The sequence below is a fragment of the Euleptes europaea genome, chromosome 7 (genome assembly GCF_029931775.1).
Source record: "Euleptes europaea isolate rEulEur1 chromosome 7, rEulEur1.hap1, whole genome shotgun sequence".
NCBI lineage: Eukaryota > Metazoa > Chordata > Lepidosauria > Squamata > Sphaerodactylidae > Euleptes > Euleptes europaea.
This window is the reverse complement of record NC_079318.1, coordinates 267,737-292,679: the sequence shown is the minus strand read 5'-3', so window position 1 is coordinate 292,679 and position 24,943 is coordinate 267,737. Positions and strand designations below refer to the sequence as shown.

Genomic DNA, 24,943 nt, shown 5'->3' with positions numbered 1-24,943 from the left:
TGTGAGTTGGTTTCCGGTAGACCTTGTGACCTAACTGAAGGTTTGATTTACGGATGACAAGGGTATCAAGAAATGGGAGTTTACCCTCAATTTCCTTTTCCATGGTAAACTGAATGTTTGGATGGATATTATTAAGATGGTTTAGAAAGTCCATTAATTTTTCTTCACCATGGCTCCAAATGGTAAATGTATCATCTACGAACCTGAACCAGACTGTAGGTTTGTAAGGTGCTGATTCTTTACCAAGGTTCCAGTTAAAGACACAATCTCATTGATTAACCAGATTTTTCCAGAAGATATAACAGCCTTATTTCACCATTGTTTGACAACAAGTTATTTCCTATGGGATCAAGAATTTTATGAACAGATTGATGGAGTAGCTATGGGAAGTCCACTCAGTCCAGTAATAGCAAACTTTTACATGGAATATTTTGAAAAGACAGCATTAGAATCAGCACCTTACAAACCTACAGTCTGGTTCAGGTTCGTAGATGATACATTTACCATTTGGAGCCATGGTGAAGAAAAATTAATGGACTTTCTAAACCATCTTAATAATATCCATCCAAACATTCAGTTTACCATGGAAAAGGAAATTGAGGGTAAACTCCCATTTCTTGATACCCTTGTCATCCGTAAATCAAACCTTCAGTTAGGTCACAAGGTCTACCGGAAACCAACTCACACAGATCGCTACTTACACAAAAACTCCAACCACCACCCCCGACAGAAAAGAGGAATAATCAAAACATTAATGGACCGTGCAAGACGGATCTGTGAACCACAGTTTCTCAAGGAAGAAACTAACCATCTAAATCACGCACTGCTAGCAAACGGCTACTCCAAGAATGAAATCAGAAGGGCCATTGAACCAAACAAAAATCAGAAAACTCAAGAAAAACAGTCTCCCATAGGAAAGGTATTCTTGCCATTTATTAAAGGAGTCACTGATAGGATGGAGAAACTTTTGAAAAAACATAACCTACAAACAGTGTTTAAACCCACCAAGAAAATACAACAAATGCTACGATCAGCAAAAGACAAAAGAGACCCCCTCACCTCTGCAGGAGTATATCGTATACCTTGCAGCTGTGGAGAAGTTTACATCGGGACCACAAAACGCAGCATACAAACAAGGATAAAAGAACATGAAAGATACTGCAGACTTGGCCAACCTGAGAAATCAGCAGTGGCTGAACATGGACTGACACAAACAGGACACAGGGTCTTATTCCAAGACACTGAAAGACTGGACAATTCTACCAACTATTTTGTCAGATTGCACAGAGAAGCCATTGAAATTCATAAACATCAGCACAACTTTAACAGAAAAGAGGAGAGTTTAAGAATGAATAAGGCTTGGCTTCCTGCCCTGAAAAACCTCCAGACAAAGACAACATTCAACAATAGCCATACAGATTAGTTTTGGATTACACACATTAACAGATCACTTCAGGATACAATGGTTCCATATTAACATACCATACCCTCATTAGCACATTATCTTGATACTTACAGGACAATACTTTTGCAGGACAATACTCAGCTCAAACCCAACCCCTTTCTGACTATATATTACTCTTCCTACACCCTTGACACTGAGAGACACTGTCCTTCAGTGTTACTACTCTGAAGATGCCTGCCACAGTTGCTGGCGAAACGTCAGGAAAGAAAATTCCAAGACCACGGTTACACAGCCCGGATAACCTACAAGAACCAATGAACTCTGACCGTGAAAGCCTTCGACAATATTTTAATCAGGGTACCTTTTTCATAGAATCATAGTTAGAAGGTACCAGGGTCATCTAGTCCAACCCCCTGCACAATGCAGGAAATTCACAACTCCCTCCCTCCCATACCCCCAGTGACCACTACTCCATGCCCAGAAGATGGCCAAGATGCCCTCCCTCTCATCATCTGCCTAAGGTCATAGAATCAGCACTGCTAACCTCTTCTTAAAAACCTCCAGGGAAGGATTGCTTAGCATCTCCCGAGGAAGCTGTTCCACTGAGGAACCGCTCTGACTGTTAGAAAATTCTTCCTAATGTCTAGACAGAAATTCCTTTGATTTAATGTCAACCCGTTGGTTCTGGTCCCACATTCTGGGACAACAGAAAACAACTCGGCACCATCCTCCATATGACAGCCCTTCAACTACTTGAAGATGGTTATCATATCCCCTCTTAGTCTTCTCCTCTTGAGGCTAAACGTACCCAGCTTCTTCAACCTTTCCTCATAGGACTTGGTCTCACCATCTTTGTTGCCCTCCTCTGGACACTTTCTAGCTTGTCTACATCCTTCTTAAATTGCGTTGCCCAGAACTGAACACAATACTCCAGGTGAGGTCTAACCAGAGCAGAGTAAAGGGATACCATCACTTCGCATGATCTTCTGGACACTATACTTCTGTTAATACAGCCCAAGAACGCATTTACCTTTTTAGCTACCGCATCACACTGCTGACTCATGTTCAGTGTGAGGCATTTATGGGCTGCAGTGGCAACAGGAGGCAAAACAAGTTGTGCTCTGCAGACCTGTATACACTTCTGCCTGTGGGATGAGCTTCAGTAGATCCAGTCCAGTTTTTCAACAACTGTCATACCCTACCCCTTTAGGGATCAGAATACTCACAAAACATTTGCAGGGGAAAATGATGACTGTAGGTATCCTTTAGAGCTGCTTTTTCCTACATGGTTGTCCTACTGTTATTGGTGCAAAGTGCTGTCAAGTTGCAGCTGACTTATGGCAACCCTGTAGGGCTTTCAAGGCAAAAGACGCATAGAGGAGGTTATTGCCTGCCTCTGCACAGCAGCCCTGGACTTCCTTGATGGTCTCCCATCCAAGTACCAACCAGGGCCAACCCAGCTTAGCTTCTGAGAGCTGACTAGGTTGGGCTAGCCTGAGCCATCCAGGACAGGGCCCTATTGCTGTTACTATATTAGAAATAAGAGGAGCTGAGATTGAAATATAGATTTCCTACAGCTACATAAAGATACTATGGTTGAAACATGTCAGGGTCTTTCTTGAATCCAATACCATCTCAAGCAGAGTTGTATCCTTCTAAGCCCACTGACTTCGATGGACTTAGAAGGGTGTAACTCTGCTTAGGATGGTACTGTTAGTATCTCAGTTACCACACAATACCAGATTTCTTGTGTACAGTTCACTTCAGCAATGACCTATAGCACTGGTTTCCAATGGCAACTGAAGGGTTTTGAAGATTATTTATTTATTTGATTTCTATCCTGCCCCTCCCTGGCAAGCCAAGCTCGGGGCGGCTCACAATATGTTTTAACAGTTAAATATAACACAATTAAAATTCTCAATATTTTAAAATTCTAATGGTGCCTTTGATCATTACAATAGGGGAGGGGAAAAAGAAGAGAACTGTCCCAATAAAAAGTCAGGGTTAGGGTAGGTATAACTAAACAATAACTAAAAGGTAAGGTAGAGTGAAGGGAGGCCAGCCAAGATGGAAACCATGGCCATCCTCAACCGTAGACCTGGTGGGAAATCTTGGTCTTGCAGACCTTGTGAAACTGCATCAAGTCTTGCAGGGGGCCCCTAGTCTCATTAGAGAGAGAGAGAGAGAGTTCCATCAAGCCAGGGCCAGAGCCGAGAAGGCTCTGGTTGAGGACAGCTGGACACTCTTTGGGCCGGGGACCCTCAGTGAGCTGTTCCCAATTGAACGTGATGTTCTCTGAGGGGTGTATCGGGAGAGGCAGAAATAAATCAAGAGACCCTAAATAAGCACAGATATTATTTCAATATATACGAATGTAGGCACAATTAACCAGTGCAGTTTTTTTAAAGTTACTTACCCGTTGATCTTCTTCTTTCGTCCATGGGCCCTTGATAAGTTCTGGATTTAGTACCTTTTGCCACCGATGCTGGCACTGCACATCTGTCCGATTCTAAAAGAATGACAACAACAAAATTTCCCCTCAAACAATTACATCACTGCTACAGATAAATGAAAAATGGAAGTTTTGCTTTTGTCTCGTTATTGTAGCTTTACACTAGTGATCTGTATATTTGCTTGCTTGACAAAAAACCTTTTTGTTCATATCAACATTAACCAACAAAAATAATAAGCAACGGACAACTGATAGAAGTAAAATAACTGTACAACTTTTTCATAGCTGATAGCGTTTTAACTTTTTTACTAGCAATTACTAAACAGAATCTTGGTTACATCATAGGAGATTAGTTACATAAAATAATAACCTCCACTTGCAGTATTTCAACAATTACATTTAAAAAATTACTAACAAAACTGTGCATTTAATAAATAGCAGCCACTATGGAGCAAAGCCAATTTCTATTCTCAACTAGGGTTTTTGTTCCACTCATATATACAATGTATCAACCATCTGTTGTATATAAAATCCCCCCAAAGGCTTTTTAACATTTTCCTTCCTCCATTTCAAATGAGAAGTGAAATAAATAAATTAAAATATGAGTATTCACGGTAGAGTGTTCTGCAAGCCTCCTAAATTGCTATAATTGCATTGTCCCCATCTGTAATTATGAAATAACCTCTCCCCCTTTCGCCCACTGATAAATGTGTGGTTATAAACAGAAAATAAGGTCTACTTACAGGAAGGAAATTGGCAATAACTTTCCAATCTTCTGTGCCATTCTGCTCCACAAGTTGCTTTAGCTTCTCATCCTATGAGCCACCAAGAAAAGGCTATATAAACTCAAGTCAATTGCTTGTTTCAATTCAAAAAAATTTTTTTAACTAGCAATACTAGACTTGACTGCATACTACTGCATCTCTTCCTTTGGAAAGTGAAAAACTACAGTTTGATTGTGTTGCATGTGCAAGTGCAATTTAAAATTATTTTGCTGAAAATAGTATGACTTTGTATTTTGAATCAGCAGCCTAAACTGAAATCAGAACTGGAAGCTAAACAGTGCAAAAAATTAGAAGCCCAGAAAGATATGAATAATTTTTCTTTTAAAATGTTCTGCTTATATTTTTATACACTTAGGTGGCAATCCTGTGCATGTTTACTCAGGGTTTACTATCTCCTTACTGTCAATTAAGCCAAATTCAGAACAAAGCTATGAACTGCCACACTAGCAGACAAGTGTTTAAGATTTCAGATAACAATCACTAAACGGGTATACGTAACCTGTGACTCTGTGCACTATTGGTGCAATGAATCAAGTCTGCTGGAAGGAATTACTATGCCCTTTGTTTCCTACCTTTCCTCAAGGGAGTACACAGCTTCCTACAGGGAGTATCCATTCTCACAATTACCCAGTGCAAGATGAGGCAGAACTATACATTACAATAGCATAGACCTGCGACCCCAAAGAGGCATATACTCACACCTGTTACCTCACTCTGTGATGTGTAGTAAAACTTAACTGTGTTCTAATCTCATTACTCTAGACTTCTTCCTCATCTCATATCATTAGCTGGAAGTGGAATGGAAATGCAAAACTTGATAGTGTTAGAACATGGATAAATTGTGATACATTTTTTAAAAGGAGACGGGTTTTTTTTTAAATACGCAATTCCACCTGTAGACCCTTGCCCAAGGACCTCAGTGAGTTACACAACAAAGTAGAGAGTCAAACTAGTAGGTTCCCCATCCCGTCCTGCACTCCATCTACTACTCCACACTGGTGCTGTTACGTCACAGCAAATATCATCACATTGCACAGGAATGAACAGACATACAGAGGAAATTCATTAATGCACCTCTTCGGCAACCATGAAAACACCGGTATTCTATGCTGTACGTGGTTTCATGCAGTTGCAATTATGCTGAAAGTAACAACAGCCACTAGGGTGTAGCAGTTAATATGTCAGGCTAGGGTGGGGAATGGAGGAACTGGATGACTTTGGGGCCGTCACTTAGGGCCTCACTACATGATACACTGCTCCCAGGTCTGATCAAGCAGACATGCGCTGAAGTTCCAGGTTAAAACTTGGATTCTCAGGCATGGAAGGGGGGGGGGGTTGCTATAGATTGCGAAAAATTATTTACCCAATGGGTAAACAGTTGCTCCCTGGGCTTAAACCCCTTCTCCCCACATGCTGTGATACCAATCCTAATCAGCCCCCACATGCCTGAGAATGTAAGTTTCAACAAGGAAGTCCCAATGCACACCTGCATGATAAGACCCGAGGGTACAAACCTGGGAACAGTGTTGCAGTCTTTCAACATAATCCACCTCACAAGGTTGTTATGGGATGAACTGTACCCTGTACTCGCTCCTTTTTCCCAATGTATTTTTAAAATTACCCCCTTCTCTCCTGCACCTGGGCTTCCTCTGTGTGTGTAGCTTCACCTCTGGGAGCAGCCATTCTCCTGCCTTGTGACAGCCATTCTGTGGTTGCACCCACCACCCCGCATCAGAATTCCAAAGGTGCCCACAGGGTCAAAAAGGTTGCAGACCCCTATCCTAGTCAGTCCGACCTTCCACTGAACTCCGCAAGACCGGGGCCTTGTTTTAATGTTACTGTCCTCACAATAAATGCTGTTAAAAAGTGATTGCTCTAGCTGGAAAATATAACATCTTATAGCCTCTCACATACATTAACAGAAGTGTGGAGATGCTATATGTGTTGGGCCAACATAAATAGTACCAGGTTTCCCAACATTATCCCAAATGTATAAAATACCATGATGCATTCTCAGTGGCCCCCACTGGTGAGTGCAGCGATTTCCACCACAGCACTGATTTCCCCCAAACTTTTGAGAAAGTTGTTTGAGAACTGCTGCCTTGTGATAACTTAACCTAATAACCTTCATCTACAAGGGGGAAAGGGAAGATCCAGGTAACTACCGACCCATCCGCTTGATTTCTATACCGGGAAATGTTTTTGAACTAATCATCAGTCAGTCCTTGAGCATTTAGAAAGGATGCATCTGATTACTAAGAGCCAGCACGGGTTTCTCAAGAACAAGTCATGTCAGACTAATCTTATTTCCTTTTTTGAGAAAGTTACTACCTTGCTGGATCAGGGGACTGCTGTAAACATAGTTTATCTAGATTTCAGTAAGGCTTTTGATAAGGGTCCACATAATATTCTTGTTGACAAATTGGGATAATGTGATTTAGATCCTGTTACTGTTAGGTGGATCTGCAACTGGTTGACAGATCGTACCCAAAGAGTGCTTGTTAATGGTTCCTCATTCACTTGGAGAGGAGTGACTAGTAGACAGAACCAGGATACAGGATGGTCTGGAAAGGCTGGACAATTGGGCTAAAACTAACAAAATGCACTTCAACAAAATAAATGTAAAGTTCTGCATTTATGTAGGAGAAATCAACTGCATAATTATAGGATGGGGGAGACTTGTCTTAGCAGTAGTGTGTGCGAAAAGGATCTTGGGATCTTAGTAAACCAAACACTGAACATGAGTCAGCAGTGTGATGCGGTAACTAAAAAGGCAAATGCGATCTTGGGCTGTATCAACAGAAGTATAGTGTTCAGAAGATCATGCAAAGTGATGGTATCACTTTACTCTGCTCTGGTTAGACCTCACCTAGAGTATTGTGTTCAGTTCTGGGCAACACAATTTAAGAAGGATGTAGACAAGCTGGAACGTGTCCAGAGGAGGGCAACAAAGATGGTGAGGGGTCTGGAGACCAAGTCCTATGAGGAAAGGTTGAAGGAGCTGGGTATGTTTAGCCTGAAGAGAAGACTGAGAGGGAATATCATAACCATCTTCAAGTAGTTGAAGGGCTGTCATATGGAGGATGGTGCCGAGTTGTTTTCTGTTGTCCCAGAAGGTTGTCCCAGAAGCTACGGGTTGACATTAAATCAAAAGAGTTTCCGACTAGACATTAGGAAGAATTTTCTAACAGTTCGAGCGGTTCCTCAGTGGAACAGACTTCCTCGAGAGGTGGTAAGTGCTCCTTCCCCGGAGGTTTTTAAGCAGAGGCTACATGGCCATCTGTCAGCAAAGCTGATTCTATGACCTTGGGCAGTTCACGGGACAGTGTCAGGAGCAGGCCATGAGGATGGTATGTGGTAGTGTTGTTGTGCTGCTTCCAGGTGCTGTTGTGCTATTCTGTCCAAGGCCAGTCTAAGCCCCGTGTTTAGTCTTCATAGATTCCCATACTGTGGGAATCGCCGAGTGCTCCTTCCTGCCTGTTGGAGGGGGGGTTGCCTGGGTAACCGGTTATCTCCTTTTGCTCTCCCATATATGCTATGTGCCTTGCCTTTGACCCTTACTAGTGTCCTTTTGAATATGGCTTCTGAAACCTGTCAATTCTAACCAATAAAACTGCTTTCGTGGATTTGCCGTCTGCTGAAATCTGTTTATGGGTTTGCCGCAGGGCTAGAGCTTACATTAGGACACTAGTCCCATCCTTACTTGCTGACCTTGGCTGGAGCCCTGGAGGGTTCGCCTAGACACTCGTCTCCTCGGTTTGGGGTGTAGGACGAGCTCCCCGAGGACCCCGACTTTCTGCGTGCCGACTTGGAGGAGGCGCAGTGGACTTATGCGGAGTCCACCAGGCTGGTTGGGCTGGTGATTGATCAGTTGCGTCGCCTGGCAGCGGCGACCCCCTGGAAGACTCAGGATGCTGATCTACGTGCCCACAATGACCTTTTGGGGCTAGATACTTTGCTGCAGGAGGCCCGGTTGGCGCAAGAGGCCTTTGCTCTCCTAACTCGGTTGTTGGCTGAGCTTGCGCTCCGCGGGACACAACAAGAGTCGGCGGCCCCAATTCAGGGGCCTGAGTTCTGTTTCCCAATGGCGGGGGCTCAAGGGGGAGACGTTCCTCAAACTGTTCCGGATCCCGCCCTATGCCGCCGGGAAGCACAGAACGCTGCCACCAGGACAGTCCTGGTTCTTGTGGATTTCACTCCGACCACGGCGACGGTGGCCGACGGCGAGAAGATACTAACTCCTGAATTCGGTCCTGCCTCTGCGGATCTGGCTCAACAGGTCCAACCGCTGTTGGGCCACCACAAGGAAATCCAAATGCTCTTGGAGCAAGCGACCGAACCAATTGTGACGGCTGCCGCCGCTGCCAAAATCGAGGCAGACCGAGTGCTCGCTGACCGGAGGCAGGCGGAGGAGCAACTGTTGGTGGATGTGGCCACCGCTTGGGCGCAGGCGACGGCAGCAACTGGAGCGTGGTCAAAACTTAGCGGGGGACTGGACTGGTCTTTCTCCTCGTTTTCTTTGGGCTTCCCGGAATCTGGCCTGCCCCGGGAAGTGGCGCGCAGGCAGCGGCTCACCTTTGCTCCTGACGTGCAAGAGTATTCGGAGGAGGAGGACTTGTATGCGGAGGAGGGCGACTGGAATACGAACTACCGAGTCAGCCAAGCCCGATGGACTGGGGGGGCTGAGGAGGAGATCCATGCCTTGAGGTTTCAAAACCGAGAGCTGTTGGATCGTATGGCCCGTAGGACCAAATGGACGTGTTGATGTGTGAGTACGGTCGCCTACAGCAAGCTCAAGGGGCGCCTGCGCAGGCACCAATCCCAGGCCAACAACCCCCGGGCCAGCAGCCTCCGATGCAGCCGGCTCCGGTGCAGCTGGCTCCAGGGCAACCTCCGGAGCAGCCGCCTCCGGAGCAGCCGGCACTGGCGCAACCGCCTCCGGGGCAGCCGGCCCTGGCACAACCAGCTCCCGGGCAGCCGGCCCCTGGTCAACCACCGGCACCACCACCAGCGGGACCGGTCCAGCCTGTGGTCCCGGTCGTGCAGTGGAAGCAACCCCGTTTGCGAGTGACATTTGATGGCTCCGCGGAGACTTTGCCCTGTTTCCTACACCAAGTGGACAGCTACATGAGAGAACAAGGGCATTCCTTTCCCACGAAAGACAGCAGAGTAAGATTCGTTTCCTCACTTTTGACTGGAAAGGCTGCAGAATGGATGGTCCTCCAGTTTGATACCCGGGCGCGCTCCATACGGTCGCTTAATGAATTCATGCGAGCATTGAGAAGACGTTTTGAGGATCCATTTCAAAGGGAGAAGGCCAAAGCGACCCTCCTACAACTCCGTCAAGGATCCTCCTCAGTCCGAGAGTTTGCGGATGAGTTCCAAAGACTCGCTAATAAATTAGTGGATTGGACTGAAGCTATCCGGGTGCATTACTTCAGAGCAGCATCGCATCCTGAGATTCTAAACTGGGCATACATGAAGCGAGACCCAGCCACCTTGGAAGAGTGGATTTTGCTGGCGGAGGAAGTGGAAAGCCGCCGCCAGTTTATTTCCCTTGCCCGACAGCAGGCCAGGGAGGGGGGACGCCAGAGAAACCCTCCCAAACCTGCCGCCCCTCAGGCCCAGCGGAGGCTGGCTCTACCTCCGCAGGACCGAGCGTTGCAGTTTCAAAGGGGAGCCTGCCTTGTTTGCGGTGCCATGGGTCACTTCGCTGCCACTTGTCCATCACGTCCAGGACAGCCGAGTCCCACTCCCCAGCCAGAGGGGACTCCTTGCGGGAGAGGACGCGCTCGGGGGAGAGGCACCGCAGCCGAGCTGAGCATCGCTCCAAGACGAAAAGCGCCCCCAGCTCTGCACACAGAAGTGACAACGGACCTTTCACCAGCGGACCCGTTGGGGTCCAGGATTACAGTTACTACTCCTGGGGAGGGTAGCTCCACTTCTTCAGAGGAGGGTGACCACTGGAACTCCCCAGCCCTTAACTTGGAGTCTCCCCTCGAACAGCCCAAAAAACGGACTGGGTCTGCGGTAGAAGGAGCGATACCGCAGACCTCCGCAGGTGTTCCTGCGAAACCCGAGGCTCCTGTCATGGTGAGTGAAGTAGAAGAGACTGTGTATGTAGATGTGATATCACAACATTATAGAAAAGGTCCTCAATTACAAGTTAAGGCCTTAATAGACTCTGGATGTGCCCGCTCGTTAATTAACAAAACCACCTTTAAGGCGCTCCAAGTGAAATCAGTCCCTTTGCTGGCACTTGTTCAATTTGCTCAAATGGATGGCAGTGATTTCAGGGGGGGCAGTCGTCCGTTGCACTGACAGAGAGGCGATGGGAATTGGCCATTGAGAACAAATCAACTTTACTATTGTGCCCAATGTTCGATATGCTGTGGTGTTAGGAGCAAATTGGCTCAAAGGACACAGTCCCACCATAGACTGGGAAGCTGAGACTCTAACGTTCAATAGCCCGCTGTGTGAGTTACACCAATATGAAGTGGCCGTTAAAACCGTAATCAAACCAACTCCTGCCCTGGCCTCGGACACCTCCCGTCCAACCCAAGTGCCGCCCAAAAGGACTTTGCAGACGTGTTTAATGTGCAGGAGTGTGATGTGTTACCCCCCCCCCCACCGCCGGACGGACTGTGCTATTGAAGTGGTGGGGAATGGAAAACCGCCAAAGAGTAAGATCTACCCAATGAGTCCTACGGAACGGACGGTGCTCCGCGAATTCTTAGACAAGAACTTGACTCGCGGTTTCATCCGACCTTCCACCGCGCCCTACTCGGCACCAGCTTTCTTCGTGCGTAAGAAAATAGGAGGTTTGTGTATTGACTTTCGAAAACTCAATGCTGTTACTCAAACGAATGCTTATCCCATCCCCCTCATTTCTGATCTCTTGGGACAATTGAAGGAGGGACACATTTTCACCAAATTGGACTTAGTCGAGGCTTATTACAGAGTCAGAATCTGGGAGGAGGATGAATATTTGACGGCCTTTTCCAGTTGCTTTGGGATGTTCGAATTTATGGTGATGCCTTTTGGATTAAAAGGGCCCTCGGGGGTCTTCATGCAACTCATTAATGAAATCCTCCATGATCTACTGTTCAAAGGAGTGGTGGTCTATTTAGCTGATATTCTCATTTACTCTAAAACCATGGATGAGCATGTTGCCTTGGTTTCAGAAGTGTTGCAACATCTCAGAGACAATCAGCTGTATGCTAAAGTGTCTAAATGCGAGTTCCATAAAAAGCAATTGACTTTCCTAGGATATATGATCTTGCACCAGGGACTGACTATGGATCCTGAAAAAGTGCAAGCGGTGCTCGGCTGGGAACCACCCTCTACCCGTAAACAGGTCCAAAGATTTCTCGGGTTTGCAAATTTTTACATGGCATTCCTCCCACATTTCGCTCAGATCGCGCTACCCATCATAAACCTCCTTAAAACTAAGGGAAAGGGGAATACAGCCACCTTACCCAACGCCCGGGTGGAGTGGACCCCCCAGTGTCAAGCCGCCTTTGATAGTCTTAAGCAGCTTTTTACATCCGAACCTGTTTTGCAGCACCCGGACTGAAATCAACCATTCGTAGTGCACGTAGACGCTTCCGACGCAGCGATGGGGGGTGCGCTCCTGCAGCAGGGGGAGGATGGGCACTTGCATTCGTGCGCTCATTTTTCTAAAAAGTTCACTCAATGCGAACTCAATTGGGTCGTTTGGGAAAAGGAAGCCGCCGTGGTAAAGCATGCCCTGACAGTGTGGAGGCAGTTTTTAGAGGGTTCCACGGTGCCTTTTGAAGTGTGGTCCGATCACAAAAACCTAGAGGCCCTAACGGGGACTCGCAAGCTGTCAGTGAAGCACGTGCGCTGGGCGGACTTCTTTGCCCAATTTCGATTCGTCCTAAAATATGCACCAGGGAAGCAAAACCTTCTGGCTGACGCTTTATCCAGACTTCCCCAATATCCCACCAAGGTTGATCGACCCACAGAGTCGCTCTTCACCCCTGCCCAACGAGGCCTATTGCCCACCTTAGCCGTACAAACCCGTTCTCAGACCCGATCCCCACCGTCGCCACTTTCGGTGGGAGGGGAAGCACCACGGCCGGATGAGCCGGCAGCACCACCCGCCTCGCTTCCTCCTCCCCCTGTGCGACTGACAGCCACGGTTCCCGAGGTGTTGGGACCTGAGGGCACCATTCAGTCACTCCCTGCACCTGTGTCGTCTCCGTCCCCGGTCCAGCTGCCCGCCGGCACAACACCGGAGGGGGTGGAAGGACTGACTTATTCCTTTAAGGAGACTCTTCTTCGCAGTTATCAAGCGGAACTTTCCTCGCAGGCCCTTCCAGCTACTCTAATTAAACACAGGGAATTTTGGTACAAAGATTATAAATTGTATGTTCCTGAAGTGTTGCGGGGGGAGGTTTTGGGTTTGGTTCATGGCGCCAAGACTGCAGGACATTTCGGATTTCTCAAGACATTGCATTTGCTACGGAGACAGTTTTGGTGGGCGGGCATGCGGTCAGCTGTGGACACCTTCATCCACAGCTGCCCCATATGTGCAGCGGCCAAACGATCTCAGGGCAAACCGCCCGGACTTTAGCAACCATTAGAGACTCCCTCCAAACCATGGGAAGTGATTGCAATGGACTTCATGACGGACCTACCCCCTAGTGGGGGAAAGACAGTTCTTTGGGTGATTACTGATCTGTTTCCGAAGCAGGTGCATCTTGTACCCTGCGCAGTTATCCCTTTCGTCCCGAAATTGGCCCGCCTCTTTGTGTCACATGTCTTCCGTCTCCATTCCTTTCCGCGCAAGATAGTGACGGACAGGTGTTCAAATTTCGTGGCCAAATTTTGGAAAGCTTTTCTCAAATTGGTCGGAGTGGAACAAGGACTGTCTAGTGCCTTCCATCCCCAAACGGATGGTCAAACTGAACTGGTGAATGCGGTGTTGGAATGCTATTTACGCTGTTATGTTAATTACCATCAAGATGTTTGGGTAGACCTGTTGCCTTTGGCTGAATATGCTTATAATAATGCGGTTCACCAATCCACAGGGTTCAGCCCTTTCCAGGTTGTCCATGGTAAAGAGTTTGGCCCCGCTGGTCATGTTGATGTTTCTGAGAAGGAGGGGGGAGCTGACGTGGCCGGATGGGTGCGTTCCATTCAAACAACCTGGCCATGGCTGATTAAAAATCTGGAGCGAGCCAAACGAAAGTACAAGGCTCAGGCTGACAAACATCGCTCCCCTGGTAAGGAATGCAAGGTGGGGGATCTCGTCTATCCACCAAGAACCTACGATCCACCAGCCCGTGCGATAAACTCAGTGCCAAGTACGTGGGTCTGTTCCCCATTTCCCGGATTATTAATCCAGTGACTGTAGAACTCTCCTTGCCCAAGTCTCTACGGAGAATTCATCCTGTGTTCCATGTCAGTCTTTTAAAACCGTACATTCCTTCCCAAAAATGGCATCCTGAGCCACAACCCGAAGTGCCTGAAATGGGGGGGGGGAGGAGGAACATTTTGAAGTAGCTAAAATACCTGGTCCGCTGGAAACATTTTAGTCCCTCCCAGGATGAATGGGTGCGCGCCTGTGATGTCTCCACCCCCCGCTTGGTACAAGAATTCCATGCCGCCTACCCTCACAAACCCACGCTGGGAGGGTGAAGAGGGGTCTTTAGGGGGGCAGAATGTCAGGAGCAGGCCATGAGGATGGTATGTGGTAGTGTTGTTGTGCTGCTTCCAGGTGCTGTTGTGCTATTCTGTCCAAGGCCAGTCTAAGCCCCTTGTTTAGTCTTCATAGATTCCCATACTGTGGGAATCGCCGAGTGCTCCTTCCTGCCTGTTGGGGGGGGGGGTGTTTGCCTGGGTAACCGGTTATCTCCTTTTGCTCTCCCATATATGCTATGTGCCTTGCCTTTGACCCTTACTAGTGTCCTTTTGAATATGGCTTCTGAAACCTGTCGATTCTAACCAATAAAACTGCTTTCGTGGATTTGCGGCAGGGGGACGCGCGGGCAGCCCTTGCCCCCCCCGCCCCCTCCGCTCAACTCCAGCCAGACTTTGGCAAGCGTGCTCGGCAGGGCGCGCGCAGCTCCCGCAGGAAGAGTTGGGGTCTGCCCCCCCGCCCCCAAGTTCTGGGCTCCGCTCCGGAGCGCTGTCCCAGCCCCGCGGAGTTCAGGCGCGCCCGCTGACTCCCGCGTAAGCGCGTGGGGCTTGCGTGCTTTTCCCTCCTCCCTTCCCGTCCCTCCCCGCCCGTGTTTTATTTGGGGGGAGGGCTTTGCTTCCCCTCCCCTCGGGGCCCCCGACGCTGCCTCCCGAGGCGCGCCATCCCCGCGCTTCGGCTCTCCGCGCCCTCTCGCGCCGGCTCCTCCGCCTGGGCTCTGCACCCCCCTCTCTCCCCAGCTGCCCCTCGCGCGACGAGTGCCCCCCGGCCCCACCACCCCTCCGAAGACCAGGAGCGGCGCGCGGCCGCCTCTTCGGGCGCTCCCGCCGCTTGCAAAGAGCCGAAATCCGGCCTGGGCGGAGGTGACACCAAGAGAAGCCCCCCACCCCCTCTCCTGCCGGGGGGCTGCACGTGCTGGATCAGGACTTCTCTTTCTCCAGGCAGGGCAAGGGCCAGAGGGAAGGGGCCCTTTTCCCCATGATTTGCTGGGGGGCAGGGGGCAGGGTGACACCTTCCTTGGGACATTCCCAAACTCTGTATTTTAATTCTAAAAATGGGGGGTCGTCTTATACGCCCAGTCGCCTTATACGCCGGAAAATACGGTAACATTGATTTTGATATTAATCAAATGCAGCTGAAGGTTGACTTCAAACTTTTTCATGCTTTATCACCTCATGGCCTGTCTCTGTGTAATACTGTAACTTAGCCTTAGGGTAACATGCAAATCTGAATAATAAACAACTCTCAACAGTGTTTTCAGTAACTTTGGATCAGGTACATAAAGCCAGGACAGCAGGAAAAGAGGAAGACCCAACAAGAGATGGATGGACTCAATAAAGGAAGCCACAGCCCTCAATTTGCAAGACCTGAGCAAGGCTGTCAAAGATAGGACATTTTGGAGGACTTTCATTCATAGGGTCGCCATGAGTCGGAAGCGACTTGACGGCACTTAACACACACACACGCATAAAGCCAATTTGAACACCTGTCCAACAGAGTAGGCCAGTTGTCTCAAACTTACTTGAAATTTGCAGTTCCAGCCCCAGTACAAGCATGCTTCCCCTTTCCCCACAGGACTCAGCAGAGTGAATCTCATTACATTGCCTTATATAAGGAATGGGAAAGGTCTGCAGCCACAAAGACCACAGGGTGGAGACGGCACGCTTCTCATTCCAGATCCTTTGGTCCCCAAGTGTGATTCCTCCATCCATGAATCCCCTGCTTCTTTCTCCTATTGCAGCCATTCTCCGCTGCTACTGGACTGTGTGTCATTCTCTGCCACTTGTCCCACCATCTGCTCATATTCCTGCTTCCATGCCTGGAGGGGCCACATTAAATGTACAATACCTTGCGGCCACACCTGAGATGCCGAACAGCAGGCAATGAAGCCCGCTAAATATTACACCATTTCTTTTTAAAGGATATTCCTTAAAATCTTTAGCCATAGGATATTTGTTAGCAGAAAAGAAACTTCTTCTCTTATGATGACACAAAGACCAGTTTGTTTGTTTTTTGTCTACATTTCTCTCTTTTTGTGGCACAAATTGCTATTTACCTCTTCCCGAGTCCATCTGGTTTTCCCCAAATGACGTTTTCCACCCTTGGCCAACAGACCATCATAGTCATGATCGTAAACCTCGATATCTTCATCCTCCTCATCACTACTGTAGATGCTGGAGAAATAAAACACAAGGCAAAACGGGATGGGACACGGAAGCGTTTTAAAACCAGAAAGTTTTCAGAAACGTAGGAAAACACAAGAATCTTTATAAAGGTTATGGGGGTAAACAATCAGAAACTTGCAATGCAAGATTTTGTTCTACATTCTGTTCTAGTATTCTGAACGGGTTCGGCTGTTTTTGGTATCCACAGCTACAAGCAAAAGGTTGGCAACCTCCTTATTATGGTGCATGTTTAGACCTGCTCAGACTGCAGGATCAGTGGCAAATTACACATTTGGCAGCCTTTCAACCAATGATGGTTTCAAATTAAAATACAATGTTTAGGACAATAAAGAGAACAGAGCCCTGTGTCCTTTGCCCAAGTACATACTCAGAATCTCTAACCTGCGTCATATGATTTGAAGAAAGTTTCATGCTTTCACACTGTTGATATTCAGCTCCCTCAATACTAAGGAGGCTGAATATTTAAAGCAGGGGGGAATATTCAGTAGCAACTGTAATATTAAATGAGTAAGCTGAATCCTATTGCATAACTAATCAGAAATCCCAATGAGGTTCCCATTGAACGTAATGCTTCCCTTGTAAGCACACACACTTGGGACTAACAATGCAATCCTAAAGAGAGTTACTCCAGTCTAAACCCATTAATTTCAATAGGCTTAGACTGGAATAAGTTTGCATAGGATTGTTCTGTAAGGCTGCAATCCCAAACATGTGTGTTAGGAAGTGAGCCTCCGTGGAATCACTGGGGCTTATTCCTGAGTAAACAGAAGTAGATTGTGTAGCATCCCCCCCTCCCCAGTGAATGTAATAGGTCTGATTCCCAAACAAGTGCCGATGACACACTGCACTGCACGAGTGCAAAGAATCACAACCCGAGAAGGACGCGTTCCAGGGCAAGGGGCTCTCAAAACACCACCAGGCCATCAAGTGATCAGTTTGTTTTGTCAATAAAGAATAGTATCAACAAACCCATAGCTCACGGCCCAGCCACAGCTATGACTGAGAACACATCTACAATCTGAAGCCTTCATAGCACACCACTTCACTATAAACACTTTTCTAATTTCTGGCCCATTTGAAGTATTTCAAGGGCGTTTAGTCAATAACTTCTCCTTACACAGTGTTGAGTGGAAGCGATCCAGTTTTCATAAACAACACTTAACCTATCTAGTAAAATTAAAGCAAAGTATTTTGCAACAGGAGTCGCCTTGCTTCAATATAGTTGTGCAATGTTGTATTTCCAACTTTAAAATATAAGCGTGACTTCTGAAACCTCAACTCACAGATTGTATCTACAGTACAGAAGAAAATATGGATAGTTTGGGGCTAATTACAGTGATACGCTTTGGATAAAGTTCAAATACAGTTTTTAAATGTATTTTGATAAACAAGCGTATTAAGGCAATCCAGCCTAACACTGGATCAATTAAAGATCTTATATTTGAGGTTGAGAACCTCAAACCAGTTACATAGAAGGAGCATCACTGAGGTCAATAGGATTACTCAGAAGTATGAGCTTTATAGACTGATGCGTAATTGCTCTACTATGAGGCAGTAGGCTGCTGTAGTGTAAACTTTCAATGAATTTTTAGCTTGAAAACTTTTGGCATGGGCTGTATGCAACAGAAACCACACTATCTCAGAACAGCACAAGGTTTTGAAATCTACAGAAATCAGATGCAGAAATGGAGAGGCCATCCTGGGGCCTAGCAGAATGTCAAAACAAAGTCCCCAGTTCCACTCTCGGTATCTACTATTGCTGAACTATCCTGATGTGTGTGAAATAAGCCTGCTGTAAGGATTATGTGGTTAATGAAATAATTAAACATAATAGCCAGGGTGGGCACAGAAGCGAGGTTTCAACTTGAGTCCCCTTAAATTTGAATTCAAGCTCCGTCATGGTATTAGTCACCAAACACATTTATGTATTCACTTCATGGACACCCCACTTTTCTCCCCAATGCTAACCTCAATGGCTTACAACATTCTCCTATCCTGCATGTTATTCTCACAACAATTCTGTGGGAGGGTAGCTTAGGCTGACAGAGTGTGGCTGACTCAAGCTCACCCAGCAAGCGCAGACTGGGGATGTGAACCTGGGTCTCCCAGATCCTGATCTGATATTCTAACCACTGCACACCACGCTGACTCTCACCATGGTGATTGTGAGTGCGCGCATCGACCGTACCTTGTCTTATTCCGCTGCAAAGTTTATGCAGAAATTCGCAGCAAAATTTTAGGTCCTATTTTGACAAAAAACGTCAAACTTTCCTGATTGTCTTAATGCTCTTTTCTTGCTGAATAATCACTTTCCTGCTATACCGGGGAAAGTAGCACAATTTCTGAGACTTGCTATGAGCGTTTGGCAGCAAGTTAAGTAGAGGGCTTTTATTAATTCCGCCATCCATTTATTATGCTTTATCCTTGTCAGAAATGCTCAACTGCCACAATTACTATGCAGACACCCCATGTTTCGATTTTATGCCAATAAAGGAGGTTGTTATTGTTGTTGAGTACACTCCTCACAATGTTCAGCCTATTCACATCATGCGTCTGTTGCTGGACTGTACCACTCTGGACTACAGGTGGTAAATCAAATGCATGAATGCTGTCTTGTGTTAAAAAAAAGAAAACATCCTTACAGCACAGAAACAGCACATCAGGGAGATAACGGGACTAGAATCTTTCTCCCCTGTTGGTGTTCAATATCTTCAGGGAACGTATAGGAGGGGGTATTCAATCAAACATCCGATTCACCTGCCGCCCAAAGTGCTACGGTTCAGCAACAGGCTATCGCTCCTCACCAGCGTCTGGCTTAAGTGCTGGTCTTCAGTCATTTTCAGGGTTGCCAGCTCTGGGTTGGGAAACACCTGGAGATTCTGGGGGGGGGGGCGAAGCCTGAGGAGGGTGGGGTTTGGGGAAGGGAGGGACGCAATGGGGGTATACGGCGCCCATCCAGTCCACCTTCCAAAGTGGCCATTTTCTCCAGGTGAACTGATCTTGGACGCCTGGAGAGCAGTTGTAAGGACACATTATCTCAGCCATCCCGCGGAGGCTTTGGGATTACAGCCCTGTCGCCCCAGGACCTACTGGTGGGTTCTGCTTGCCTTTTGAGTCCATGGGACTTCCCCAGGGGCCGGCTGCTTGTCCGGGGCATTTTAACGTCAGTGGCTTCCTCGGTTTTACTTTGTTGGCTCCCTTCCCATAGGTACGTGGAAGTGGGTCCCGTCTGCGTGACTGGGGCGGAGGTCCCTCTGAGCGCCAGAGACGCTCAGGCAGGGGCGGCCGGAGTCGCTGGAAGCTCACAAGTCCCCTGTGGGCCTCTGAGGCGAAGCATCCCACTGGTGGGGCGGGCGGGCGGCTTGGCTCGGAGGAGGCGAGCCCCCTGGTGCGGCGGGGGCCGGAGTGCGCCTGTGCGAGCGAGCACACCTGGGCCACGGCAGGCACAAACCCCGGCTCTGAGAGGACGCCAGGAAGCGGGAGGGGTCAACGCTGGGACCCCCCACCCCCACCCCCAGGGTTGGTCTAATTGCGCGGGGGAGGGGGGAGGGGGGGAGGGGGGGCTCCGCCTAATGGCCCCCTTGTTGTGCCAGGGGGAGGCCAGCGGTGCGGCCAGAGGAAAGAAGAGGAGGAAAAGAGGGGGCGGGGGAGGCGGGGGGGGCCGATCCGTTGCTGCCCCCTTTATGACTGCCACCCCCCCGCCCCCCAGCTCCCTGGCCAGGGGAGGGGAGGGGAGGGGAGCCCCGCCTCAGCCCCCCCGAGGGCAGGAGCCCCCCCTCGCCCGGCCCTTCGGCTCGCTGGGAGGTGTCGCCGGCTGCTCCCCCCCCCCGCCCGCCCGCCCCCCCTCTCGGGGCTGCACCTGTGCCGGGTTGGTGTCGCCAGGAGAGGCCTCCTCAGTGGGGGGGGGGCCTTACCCGCCAGCCCCCCCCCGTCAACAAACACCCGGATGTGTTCCAGACCCGGCGCCGTCGGGTGCGGGGGGGGGGGGTGCGGGGGGCGCTTCTGTTGAAAAGGCCGCTTCTGAGGCGGCGACCTGACGGCCCCCCCCCTCCGTCCCTCCCTCCCCCCACGCCGACCTGGGCGCGAACACGTGTGGGTGTGGGGGAGGGGAGGGGGGTTGGCGCGTCGCCCCGGGGGCGGCAGGCAGTAGACCGGGGGGGGGGACCCGGCGGAGGGTCTCCTCCCTACCCCCCCTCCCCCTCAGCCAGCGGGTCGAAAGCGAAACCCTTGGCGGGGCAAGGGGCGGGGGGGGGTCTGCCCTGCCCTCTGCCCCCCCTCGCACGTGCCCCGGCCGGACCACGAGGCGCCCGCTCTCGCCCGCTCCACGCACGCCGCCCGAGGGGGGGGAGGAAGCGCCTCAGCCGGGGGGGGGCCCCCTCCTGCCCCTCCTCCGGCCAACGTCGCTCAACGGCCGCGCCTCCCCTCCCCCCCTCCCCTCACGCGCCCCGCCGGGGGCTTCTGCGGGGGCAAAGTTTGGTCCGAACCGCCCCCCCATTCGGGCCCCCCCCGCACACCCGCGCTGCAAAGCGGGGCGAAAGGGGGGGCTCTCCTCGCCACGTGCGGGGGGGAGGAGGGGGAGGGGAGAGCCCCCCCCGCGTTGCAATGTCTTCAAACAGGGCGCGCGCGCGCGGGTGTTTGCGGCGGGGGGGGTCCGAAAGAAAGAAAGCAAGCTCTGGGCAAGGGGCAGGAGTGGGGGGGGGTGGAGGAGGAAGGGGGCTGGACCCCCCGCCCCCCTCTGACCCCTCACGCGCCACCTGTCAACCGCTCTGGACTCGCGGGCACCTGTGGCACGGGCGGGGGGGGGGCGCGCGCCGGGGTCCCACCCCCCCACCCGCCCGCCGTCCAGCCGGCCGAGCGGCCCCGACCTCCCCGCGCGCCCTGGGGAGCCTCTTCGTGCCCGCTGCGCCCCCGGGCCGGGCCGGGCCGGTCGCCCACTGCGGCCCCCCCACCCCTCCCGCCCCCCACTCACTCACTCACGCACACTTCCTGCCCGGAGATCCCGGGACGGCGCGCTGCAAAAAGTCCCCCCCTAGTGATCGTCGCCCCCCCCGCACCCCCCCACCCCCGGCTCTCCCAAAGGCCCGCCGAGGGCTCCGGCGGGGGGGGGCGGGAGAGCGTGGCCGGGAGGCTGCTGTGCCCGTTGTGACAGGTGTGCTCCAGGGGCGGACGGGCGGGCGGGCGCCCCCCCCCCCCCGCTCCTTCCTGAACTGGGCACCCCCTGCCGGACCCCCCCTCCCTCTCCCCCCCCCGCACACTTCCCTGCAGCCGCCAACCGGACCCAAAGGCGCGGAGGCGCAGCGCACAAGCGGCGCAAAGGCATGTTGCCCAGAGGGGGTGGGTCGCGGGGGGGGGGGTGGTTGTGTCCTGTACCTGTGCCTGGGTCTCCTGGCCATGCCGGCATGGGTCCCCTTCCCCGGCTGCTTGGCGCGGGGGTCCGGGGGTGGTGGGAGCGGGGCGCTGCTGCGGGCGGGCGGGCGGGCGCGCCGTCCGGCCTCTCCCGAGGGGCGCCGCTGCTCCGCCGCAAAGTTATCCGGGGCGGGCGGGGCGGGGCGGGGCGGGGCGGGGGCGGCTGCAGGTGGGGATGAAAGGAGCGGGGGGGGTGTGTGTGCAGAGCCTCCTTGTCAACAGAGGGGTGCCCCCTCCAACAAAGGGCGCTCGGGACACTCCCCCTCCCGCCCGCCCTCCCCTCCCGCCAAATCTGGCGCCCCTGCAGTGCGCACGCGCTCCTTCCGGCCGCGGGTCCGCCGCGGGCACCGGGGGGGGGGGAGAGGGAGGGAGGGAGGGCTCGCTCCTCTGCTGCTGCTGATGCTGCTGTGCTTGTGTGGGGAGGGGGGGGCGCTCGTCCCTCTCTCCCTCCCTCCCTCCCTCCCTCCGTGGGCGCGCGCGGATCAGGCGGGGAGCGGGAGGCGGCGGGCAGGGGGGGGGGCCCACCTTTGGCGGCACAACCCGCGCGCAGCGGCCGGGAGCGGGTCCGGCCAGCGGGGCAGCGGGGCGGGCGGGCGTGGGGTGGCGCGGAGGCTCGCCTGCCGGCCAGGGAAGTCCGGCTCCGCCCGAACCCTTGCCCCGGTCCACCTGTGGCTGGGGGGCGGGGGGGGGCAGGTGTAGGATTTCCGAGGGGGAGGGGGGCGAGTCGGGCTCTTTCCGAGCCGGGGGCACTCCGGTGCGGCGCCCTTGCCCTTGCCCTGCCTAAGAGAGACACGGGTCCCCCCTTGAACCTCGGCCCTGCCTGCCGTGGGGAGGGCAGCCTGGTGGCGGAGGGAGGCTCCAGGGTGGGCCTGGCTGCAGCCCCAGAGCCTCTGCCGGCCTTGGCTGCGCGGGGGGGGGGGTGGGGGGTGGGGGGGTTTCACCCACTGGACCCGCCTGAGGAGCGGCGGACGAGTTGTGCCGGGAGCCTGAGGCTCCCCCTGACTCTCAGGAGGTTGGGGAGGAGGCCCGGCCAGGCCCGGCCACAACGCCTCCCGGGTTCGGCACTCTGATGCGCGGGTTCGCACCTTGGCGTCCGGCCTGGCGGGGCCCCTGCGAGAGTCGGGGTCCTGTTTCTTGCTGCCCCAAGTAAATGACAAGGCCGCCCGTAATGTGTGTTTCATTGTCTGCAGAGCAATTCGGTACGGTCTAGAATTGGCCAGAATGCTTTACAAATATTGGTAACGTCTGCTATTTCTTCATTGGCTCCCGTTGGCAAAGGCATCTGTAGGGCTTCAGTCCCTATCCGTTGTCTCTCCCCGCATTCAAGGATTATCACGTCAACCAACCAAGGAAGCTGCTGCCTCTGTCTGCCTCCTCCAAATCTCGGGTTCTCTCACTCACACAATTGGCACAAGTAAGGCCTTTTATGCACGGCCGTTTCCCTCGCGGTCACCCCTCCGACGACTTCGGGTCTTTGTTTTGATTACGTGTGCCGTTCCCGATCAGAGGTCGCCTCGCTGTCGTCCCCCCCCCCCCGCCGTTTCCCTGCATTTTGCCCACGTTTTCCAAATTTGAAATAAAGCAGGTCTCTCAAAACACAGGGAAACGGCAGGGGGGGAGAGCGAGGTGACCTCTGACGGCCAGGAACGGCACACATAATCAAAACAAAGACCCGAAGTCGTCGGAGGGGTGACCGCGAGGGAAACGGCCGTGCATAAAAGGCCGCAAATGTGTACCCTAGGTCACTATGTCTATGCAGCTTTGAATTCTGTTGACCCCTGTTATTTGCCTGCTTTGAGTCCTGTTGGTCTGGAGAAAATAACTAACTCATTTGTAGCTCATGTCCCTCAATCTCACGCATGTACACATGCTGTACATATGGTCACACGCATACCAACACTACTGTTGCACTTGCCTGTTTAATGTTCTGTAATTCCTATACTTCTCACAGTGAACGTGACTTTTCAAGATGGCATTGAGTGTGGTCTCCGAAAGCTATAACGTAAATCTAGTACGTAACATGTAGTCCTTAATGCACGCGTAACCATTTTGAGCCGGGGCTGGTGGTGCATGATTAGATGTGTTCAAGCACTTGCTGGTTCAGCTCACATCACAATTATGTGTCCAAGATGGCAGAGCTGACCATTCAACGGGCAGCTTGTGTTGCTCACATACAGCTCACACTTGTCTGCTTGCTGAGACTGGTGCGCATAGTCAAGCATAACCCTCTCTTCCTGCCAGTGCTGCCCACCACTGTCAATTGTTTAAAGGAAGAATTACCATCACATCAAAATTGTCATGGAAAAATCGTGGTGTTACCATTTGTTGTTCATCTGAGTCTGTCTGACAGCCAATCTGTCCAGATACAGAGGCGGCGGCACAGGCGCATTCTTGCACAGCCTCATGAAAGTGGCAGCTTGTTCCCCCTGCGTCATCAAAAATACTAAAAATAAATAAATAAATAACAGTAAAAATAAAGGGGTGACTGGCATGGAGAACACGATCAAGTATCCAAACCAGGGGTCCCCATTGTGGCATCCGCTGACACCTCAGCCGCAGCTGCCGCTGCAGCACAAAGATCTTCACTGTGTGACTGAAGGTAAGCTATGCAAGAAAGTGTTTTAAAACAGTATATTCATTTTGAAAGGTGTCCTTTTAATATGAACAGGGCTTCGGCCTGAAATGTTGCAGAGTTACCATTGGAATTATATGTATAACCTTTTACTCTGTGGCATTTTGTAGTTGGCTCTGCCTCTTGCAGCAGAGCCATTTTGCTATGACACCCCAGCACCCTGTGTCACAACCCCCAAAGTGCCCCACAGGCTCAAAAACGTTGGGGATCCCAACCTAGACTATTCAAGCTCCCAGATTTCCTTGTCACTTCCTAGGCAACTGACTGCATCGTGAAGCGGGGGGGGGGGGCAGGGCCTCCTACAAGCGCTGCATGTTTCACTTGAAAAAACTGATAATGTTTTGAAGTTATTGGTTTGTCTTCTTTCAAATAGACCTGCCTTCTTGCTCTATGATGAATCCTGTGAATAGATG

General features: G+C 51.2%; 1 protein-coding gene across 1 annotated transcript in view; it reads right to left on the bottom strand.

The window, feature by feature from the left end:
• Nucleotides 1–24,120, bottom strand: part of MYB (MYB proto-oncogene, transcription factor) — a 54,297-nt gene extending 30,177 nt beyond the window's left edge. Inside the window, exons 1-7 of the mRNA XM_056852490.1 lie at nt 24,042–24,120; nt 22,424–22,564; nt 21,863–22,061; nt 19,799–19,921; nt 16,363–16,489; nt 4,601–4,672; nt 3,822–3,914 (exon numbers count right to left, since the gene is read on the bottom strand). Of these exons, the coding sequence (XP_056708468.1) occupies nt 3,822–3,914; nt 4,601–4,672; nt 16,363–16,489; nt 19,799–19,921; nt 21,863–22,061; nt 22,424–22,564; nt 24,042–24,120 (834 nt within the window). The remainder of the gene's footprint in view (nt 1–3,821; nt 3,915–4,600; nt 4,673–16,362; nt 16,490–19,798; nt 19,922–21,862; nt 22,062–22,423; nt 22,565–24,041) is intronic.
• Between the last annotated feature and the right edge of the window lie 823 nt (nt 24,121–24,943).